Source organism: Anabrus simplex, chromosome 5 (genome assembly GCF_040414725.1).
Source record: "Anabrus simplex isolate iqAnaSimp1 chromosome 5, ASM4041472v1, whole genome shotgun sequence".
Taxonomy (NCBI): domain Eukaryota; kingdom Metazoa; phylum Arthropoda; class Insecta; order Orthoptera; family Tettigoniidae; genus Anabrus; species Anabrus simplex.
This window is the reverse complement of record NC_090269.1, coordinates 357,633,197-357,641,868: the sequence shown is the minus strand read 5'-3', so window position 1 is coordinate 357,641,868 and position 8,672 is coordinate 357,633,197. Positions and strand designations below refer to the sequence as shown.

Genomic DNA, 8,672 nt, shown 5'->3' with positions numbered 1-8,672 from the left:
CTGTCCTTGGTCGAAATTAGTTGAGGTTAGAAGACCAGCAATCATATAGAAATTCGGTGATTGTGTTTTTTTGCCTCTCTTCTTGCATTTCTGTTGTGGTAAAGTGGCGTTTTAACTTCGTACAAACAAGGATATTTCTGGTATTCGTCCAGTAAAACACTAGCAGCTTCCTTAGTCCACCCGGATCATGCCATTTTAGAAAGAAGTGTTTGTTTACAATCAAGCTTTACAATCTTCTCACAACGTAGCGCCAGCATCATCGTGATGTCAGCTTCACTGATTGGTTCGTTTTGTAAAATTAATTTTACGGAATAGAACATGTCCTATTTTATGAAAAGCTGTATCAAAGGTTTTATAAAATTTGAATTTGACCATGAGCAACAGAAATTTTATAAAATTAAATTATTGTACAATAAATTTGACAGAAAATTTTACCGTGAGCAACAGGCATAAGTTATGGCTACACGATCGACAGGTACCTTCATGACTCTGAAAGCAGTTAGAATATAATACTGGGAAGTGCAATGGGCTGGGGTTAACAGACTAGACATCGCAACATGCAAAATGTACTAAGATTTCCTTTTTTAATAAGTTCTTAAATCATATCAGACAGTATGTACATTTCTCTCTCCCTCGCTCCACGCTGGAGATGAATGGGTTTAAAAACACATTAAAACCACTCTAACAGAAAAGAACAAAACATGAGACTCTCTTCAGAAAAATGATGATTTTTGTTCTGCAACCGTGGTGCAAGAAGACAAGACGGAAACATGCGGATCTCTTGATTACATCACATAGTCAGCTCCTGTGAACAGAAGAAATACCAATGTGAGTGTAAAGCAAGACAACAAAGGTACCCTAGACATACATACAACAGTTAAATTTTAACAAGGAGAAAGCTCCTGAAGCAATAAAACCTGTCATTAATCCTTGTACTATCGTGGTAATGATATACCATTACCCACGTCCAGTGCAGAGACTGCCAGTGTTAATATATAGCACATACTGAAAGCTTGAATAATTCTACAATTCCTCAATATTTGGCACAAACTTGCTGAACCAAGTTCACTCCCAGATGTTGACCTTCACTTATTCAGAGTTTCTCACCTGTTTACCGCAAAAAGGAAGTTTATATTGTTAAGCAAGAGGTTAGATGAAGATTTCTACGTGTGATCCAAAGTAAAAGTACCCTATTATTTAATTTAGAATTACATTTTTCTGCATTAAAAAAAAAAAAAGGTCAACCTCGTAGATAAGCTATGGCTATGAACTATGTTTTCCCTGGATAAGTGTGTTGTTTATGCTATGTCTAATTTTTCTTGTAATATCTGTTAATGTGTAGATGTTAAAAAGTTTTTAAAAAATACTGTGTAATTTCATTTAAAAAAAAAGCAGAGTCTTCAAGCATACCTCCTGGAAAAACCTGGGAGCAAAAAGATTAAATCTTTCTGCAAGCTCCAGGAGATAACTGAAGGAACGTTTTAAACAAAATGTGCAATTAAATATCCAATTAAAACTAACCAATAGTGACATGAAGCAACTTTATACTTTTGTTCTTGATGAGTGCATTTTACATTGTGTATGTTGAAACGGGAATGCCCTGCGAGCATTCGCGTTCAAGTATTTCTTGAGAGGAATGCGCTAACACCCGACTGTATGGATTCAAAAAGAGCGCCGAGTGCGCCGGCATCATGGAGGACAACGTGCAAGTAAGCGCTGCTACAGAGTGCCAGCCAAGGCCAAGTGCCGTCACACCGAAGTTCCGTTCGATTCTATGTCGTTTCATCACGAATGGAAGGTCAGATCGTTTTTTGGAGAACGTCACCTTGCAGGCCTGGACAACAAATACTACTACCCAAAATTTCATTAAAATCGGCGGAAGGATGGCCGAGATATAATTTTTTAAGATGCTCATATTTCCAATCTCGCCGTCCGACCTTGGGCAATAAAAGGAGGTCGTCAGCCTCGAGGAAGTCAAGGTGTCATTGAATGTGTCGGTGTGTGTGCGAGCGAGCACATTGTCGTGAACCAGTCGCCTCGCTATGTGATACGGTTCGTTACTCTGTCCGGCTTAGGACCGGGGTTTTGAAAGTGCGTAATACGAGTGTTGAAAGCCTTCTCTGTGAACTCTAATTTCGGGTGTAAGCGAAAGCTTATTCACTGTTCATATCGGTCTGTCTGTTGAGCTGTGTAACATTATTTCGTTTTGTGAATTTTATAATTGAAGAGACTGTACATTTTGAAACTGTATTTAAAGGACTTAGGGCATAAAGACTGTGCTTTAATTATTTCCTCTACAAGAGACTGTGTTAGGCTATTTTGTGAAATTGTGCCCTAGTGAAAGTACAATTCTTTTTATGGACAGTGCTATTTGTTTCATAAAGGACAGCGCCTACTTTTCTTTCAAAGACTGTGTGAATTATTCCGCGAGAAAAACAGTGCCGACATTTTCTTTTCATAAGACTGTGTCAACCTTCGTTTTCAAAAGATTGTGTTAATCCATTTCGCAGAACTGTGCTAACATTTACTTTCATAAAACTGTGCCGATATTTCCTTTCAAAGACTGTGCTGATTCGTGAAATACGGTGCCCTTATTTCTTGTCAAGAGACTATGTCAGTTCCCCTCATAAAGACTGTGTCTACATTTTCGTGTAATATTGCCTCAGTGGAAAAGTTATCTCCTGAGAAATTACGTGATTTTTGTCAAGACTGTGTTGTAATAGAACTTGGTTCTCTTTCACAAGACTGTCATAAAATGTTTTTTCTGTCTTCGCAGAAACTTTAACCTATTTCTACGTGTGCGTGTGCTAGAACATTGCATGTGCTCATTTCAAACAGTACAAAGACTGTGTCTGTGAGGACTTAATTTATTTTCTTTTGCACTGTATCTCTGAAAATTCGGGATTATTTTCATCATCTATCACTTAGAGTTCGACAATGACTATTGCACGAACAATATTAATCATTTTCATAGAACTGTGATTTTGAGTCCATCTCTTTTCCAAAAGTAATGTGCGTCCAACACCATTCCCGCTGGAACTTGTTCGACCAGTAAACAGTGTCTCGCCATAATTTGCAGTGCAGTGCGGTAGAGAAGCGTCGCATCAGATTCTATTGACATTCTGTGCGAAAGTGTTACATTTCTCTCCTCCCTTCATGGGACTTAGTGGAATACAAAACTCAACAACTATTCCACGCTGCACTATCATCAGACGACCGCCCCAGGTTCGACTCTCCTTCAACATCAAGGGCTAACAACCGCCGTGGGCCGATGCCGACAACGTGGGACGACGCTGACGCCGCAGAACAACGCCTTCTCCACATCTTCGAGAACATTCAAACCCATCGTCTGATAATTTCCACGCATTTTTTAAAAATAAACTGAAAGTTCCACTTTAAATATGAAGTCATTTCACTACCCTTCTCTCGTACTCTCTAAAGCATGGGCGTTCCTGTTTCAATGTAAAGTGAAAGCTGTATCTACCATTTCCCACGCGAGGAAAAAACTTTTCCACTGGGGCTTATGAAAGCTACAACAGAGTAATAAACAGTATGAAAAGCAAGGGAGAACAAATATGAACATATTTTGCAATAGGGCCCATAAAAGTAATAGTGTATTAATGCAAGTAACTAAAATGTGTGTAATGAAGAACTGTTAGTATCCATATGTTTTGCACCAGTGGGCTATTGTAAAGGGAGGAGATAGGACTAGTGAAAATTCCTCCTAAAATGATTAACACCATGGAAGTGGACAAAAATTAATAATTAGCTGTTAGTTTAATAAGACCAATCATACTAACCATGATAGCATTTACTATGTCGTTCTGATTATTCTTGAGGGCTTTAATGGCTTTTCCACGACTCACAAAAGCCTGGGACATTACAAGGTCCACATCCTTTTCCTCTACTCCAGTCTCATCAACGTCCTCTTCCTCAGATTCCTCCTGAATTGGAGCCACAACCTAGAAAAAAAAAAAAAAAAAATCAACAACATGAATGAAACAATTACACATTTCAATAGTTCTAAAACAAAAGTATCAGTGGAATATACTGAAGAAAGAGCATAACATTATCCACCTCACCAAGATTCCACTAAGTGAACATTCGAATAAAAAATCTTCATGAGACTCTCACTTAACTACAGAACATCTTAAAAATTAAGTTAAATGGAGCATAATGAAAATCAATGTTAAAATTCCTAGCAAGATCTTGTTTACTTCTCATGACATGGGAGAAAAATATTAAAAATCTGGAGCTGACAGATGAATCACCATCACCAGCTTCAGATGCCTTCACTCCATAGGAGCATTGTGGAGAGGTTTGGAATTGAAACCAGGCTTTTAGTATGCAAGCTACTGATTAAGAATGGTATACCATCATCTCTCCCATCCAACCGACCACATTAAGACTGTAACAAAATTTTCAATGGGATTCAAAATGGTTAACCACAGTATCAGACCGTTAAAGACTTGACCCTCTATGATCATAGATACCACGTAGGCCCGAACATATCTGCTACCGACGACATTACACCAAGGAAGATGATGATGCTTGTAGTTTAAAGGGGCCTAACATCGAGGTCATCGGTCCCTAATGGTACAAAATGAAATAGCAACAAAAATTCAAAATCATCCACTGACCAAAATAAGAAACTGTCATGAAGAATGAATGGATGGACACAAAAAAACCTTAATATTATTACTGACCAAGGGACCACTTATAAAGCATAATCCTGAATCGAGGATGCTTGATGTCTAAAGGGATCCAAAATCCATGTCTACAGCCCCACAGAATGGTACATGTCGCTAGTAAAGTAGAACCATGGTATTTGCTCACGGTGTTCCACACAACATGGTACTACTCACAAGTATTGTACTTCGTACAGGTAACGCTGACCTATGGTGTTTCTCACACAATGGAGCCACTCATAGCCAACGCAAACCGATGAGATTCCTCACCTAGGTGTACTAGTCACGGGTGCCGGTATTCCCGTGGTGTTCCTCACATAGTGGGTACTAATCACAGGCAACGCAGACCCACGATGTCGCTCATATAGTGGTACAACTCACAGGCAACGCCCAGACCCGCGTGTTGCTCACATGGGTACGACGCACGGGTACTGGAAAACCCCAGGCCAGGCTCTTGGCTGCTACTAATCACAAACCTATTTCGTACCTAAAATAGTGGTACTACTCGAAAGTACAGGCAATCTATGGTGTTCCCCGCAGGATGGTACGAATCAAAAGTAGTTTCATGGTTCTAATTCAATCATCCCTTGGTCGCCCCTTTTAGCCGCCTCTCACGACAGGCAGGGGGTACCGTGGGTGTATTATTAGTCTGCGTCCCCCACCCACAGGGGGTAAGAAGAGAGAGAAAATAAGAAGGGATCCGTCACTTTGAAAGATGAAGTAACGGATGAAGAAAGGCATGGGCCACAAAGTGCGTGAAAATGAAAGACTCTCTAGGCCTCAAATACTCTAATACCGCCGGGGTCGGAAAAGAACGGCGTTGACCAAGAGAGGTTGGATAGGATAGTCGAAAGTGAGGAGCCTGGCACAAGTAAGTGGAAGCAATGCCAAGACTCAGCTAAGGGCCCCGTGGTCGCCAATCTACCCTCCCAAGTTGACAGCCCCTTGGGCCCCTGTTCGTCGCCTCTTACGACAGGCAGGGGATACCGCGGGGGTATTCTGCATGTGCGTCCCCCACCCGCAGGGGGTACACCAAGGAAGAAAAGCCAAGAAATTCCTGAATAAAATCCAGAACAGAAGCCCTATATAAGAGGCACAGTCTGATAACTGCAGTCTGACAAGTTTAGTACTAGTAGATGGAGAAATATCTAAGTGGCAATACTGAACTACAAGAAAGTGTGAGACAAAATAGTAATGATGAATCTCATGCAGAATTGTCACCCCCTCCTCAGATAAATACTTTTTCCCCCAAATGCAAATGATTTTGATCATACCAGTTCTTGGATCAACAATTTTACATTTCAGTAGCTGCGCATATTAACATGCTACGGCTATGGAGCCAAGCTGTGCACTCGGCAGGCGAGTGGGTTTGAACCCCGTAAGCTGTTCCGAGATTTTTTTTTTTTTGTGGTTTCCCTTTTGCACTCCCAAGCAAATGCCAGGACAGTTCCTATTCATAAGCCACAGGCAATTCCTTCCACTTCCTCATACAGTTTCATTCACCATCATTCATTTCATATTAATCATCTTCTCGACTGTGGTTTGCATCAGGAACGGCACCCGGCCGTAAAAATATGTAAAATATAATCTCACTTCATCCCTGACCCCGTATTGGGCTGCTAAGAGGATGATATGCATTCCATTAATAGTATCGGTAAAAATGTATCTGTAAAAGCGCTTCTTCCTTAAAAAAAAAAATTCTTGTTTCAAAGTGGTAGTGGAGCTGTTATTGACAAGGCAACGCTAGTGGTTTGCTAAAAATAAGAAGTCAGAATGTCCCTGTGTCAGGAACAATGATACAAGCAAAAGCATTAGAATTCGCGGCAGAATTAGGTATTGGAGATTTCAAAGACTCGAATGGCTGGCTAGAAAGATTCAGAAAGCGACATGGTATCAACTTCAGAGTGATTTCCGGAGAATCATCCAGTGTTAATATGGAGATTGTTGAGAACTGGCAAGAAAAAATACCTTCAATCATAGACGGGTATGCTCCAGAAAATATTTTGAATGCCGATGAAACTGGATTATTTTCCCATGCTTTACCAGACAAAACTTGTGTTTCAAAGAAAATCGTTGTACTGGTGGAAAAGATGCAAAAGAACGTCTTATGGCCTTGTTATGTGCAAGTATGAGTGGAGAATGGGAGAAGCCCTTGTGATAGGAAAAGCTGCAAAACCAAGGAGTTTTAAGAATATGGACATCCAGACAAATAATGACAAAGTGGCTAGGACAATCGGACAGAAAAATGATACGCCAGGAGCGAAAAGGGTTGTTAATGCAGCACCGCATCCGGATACAATTAAATGGCAAAATGTGAAGATCGTCTTTTTTCCACCAAATGTAACATCAGTTTCTCAGCCGCTTGACCAAGGAGTGAAAAACTTCAAGGTTATGTACAGACGGTTACAGTGATGAAGCACACAGTACCAGAACTTAACGGTAATGAAGTAACCCTTCACGCGCTGACAAAGGGATTGAATGTTCTCCAAGCAATTTCGTGGATAACCAATGCATGGAAAAACGTTACAGCCTCAACAATTCATAACTGCTTTCTGAAAGCTGGGTTTCCTGCTAGTGGTGGACATCCCGAAATAAAATCAGATACCCTTCCTGACAGCATGAAAACAACACAACAGTTGATTAATGCAGCAGGTTACAGTGTGCAAGTGAACACCTATATGAAAATTGATTCAGATATTCGAACAGTGTGAGAGCGGAGACACGAAAACAATTCTTCAGTCAATCCAAGGGAAGAAGGACAAAAATGAAGATTCTGACAAAAGCGGGAGTGAAGGTGATGCTAACGAAGACTTTGAACAAAATATGGGAACTAATGTGGTGCCAATAACCTCGTACAGTGAGGGTCTCTGCTTTGTTAAGCGACTGAAAGAATTCTGTTATAAAGAAAACGATGAAAAAGGTAAATTTGACCCAGGATTTAATTGCACATAGTGAAAATATCATTGCTAAACCGAAATGGACAAAACAAAGAAACATTAGACTTTATCAAGTGCTTAAGTTTTACTGTTCTGTGCTAGAGATTGCTACATCTACATATTGATTTAAAGTTTCAAAAACTTGTACGTTCTTAATTTTAACAAGGTGAATGGTAATAGTGTATAGTGTGCTCAATAGAGGTATCCATAGAAGTGTTTTTGTCTCTTTAATACAGTACATTGCAGCTGCAGCAGCCCACCTACAACCTCATCGTGAAGTTACCAGTGTAGCAGAAGGCTCATCAGTTGGATTGCTACACCTTTCCAAGACGCTTGTGGCTAGTGCGTAATTGAGACACCACTGCAAGCCTCTTATGTAGGACAATGCAGGGACTGTGCACTAGAAGACGCCTGTGCCTCCACATGTATAAATGCCTGCCTTGGCTTTTATATAAAAAAAATGAGGTATCTAGAAGGAAATCATAATTTAATTGAGAGAGACAGGTTTTCTGCCCACGACTGCAATGCCGTGAGCCTCTGCACATCCAGTGTACATGCTCATATGCGGCGCAAAGAGCTCTCAATCTGTCAATCCTTCCGGTGTACAGGCGCGGTGAGGTTTCCCGTGACGAGTCAAGCCACAAGCTCCACTCGTGGTGGTGCCCTTCCATCAGTTCCTTTAAATTTCAGCTTTGCAATCATACTTCCCCAGGAACCCAAGAGCTTTGGTTTCCCAGGAGTTGCACACCGAATCATTGGAGGAACTTCGGCGGATCGCTAGCTAGCATCGTTTATGGTCAGAACTAGGGCGGTATCTGATCGCCTTTGAACCTCTATTTTCATTCTTGATTAATGAAAACATACTTGGCAAATGCTTTTGCTTAGGCCCGTCTTGCGACAATCGAAGAATTTCACCTCTAATGTCGCAATACGAATGCCTCCGCTTTTCCCCATTAATCATTACCTTTCATGTTCCTAAAACCAACACAATAGAACCGTGGTCCTATTCCATTATTCCATGCACTCAGTATTCAGCCGCAGCCGGCCT

The 8,672-nt window shown here is 40.7% G+C and overlaps 1 protein-coding gene across 3 annotated transcripts in view; it reads right to left on the bottom strand.

Moving 5' to 3' along the window:
- Nucleotides 1–565: 565 nt before the first annotated feature.
- Nucleotides 566–8,672, bottom strand: part of Nacalpha (nascent polypeptide associated complex protein alpha subunit) — a 74,835-nt gene continuing 66,728 nt past the window's right edge. For all 3 annotated transcript variants that reach the window (XM_067147667.2, XM_067147666.2, XM_067147665.2), the window contains exons 5-6: nt 3,801–3,962; nt 566–805 (exon numbers count right to left, since the gene is read on the bottom strand). In XM_067147667.2, coding sequence (XP_067003768.1) covers nt 791–805; nt 3,801–3,962 — 177 coding nt within the window. In that variant the 3' untranslated portion in view covers nt 566–790. The remainder of the gene's footprint in view (nt 806–3,800; nt 3,963–8,672) is intronic.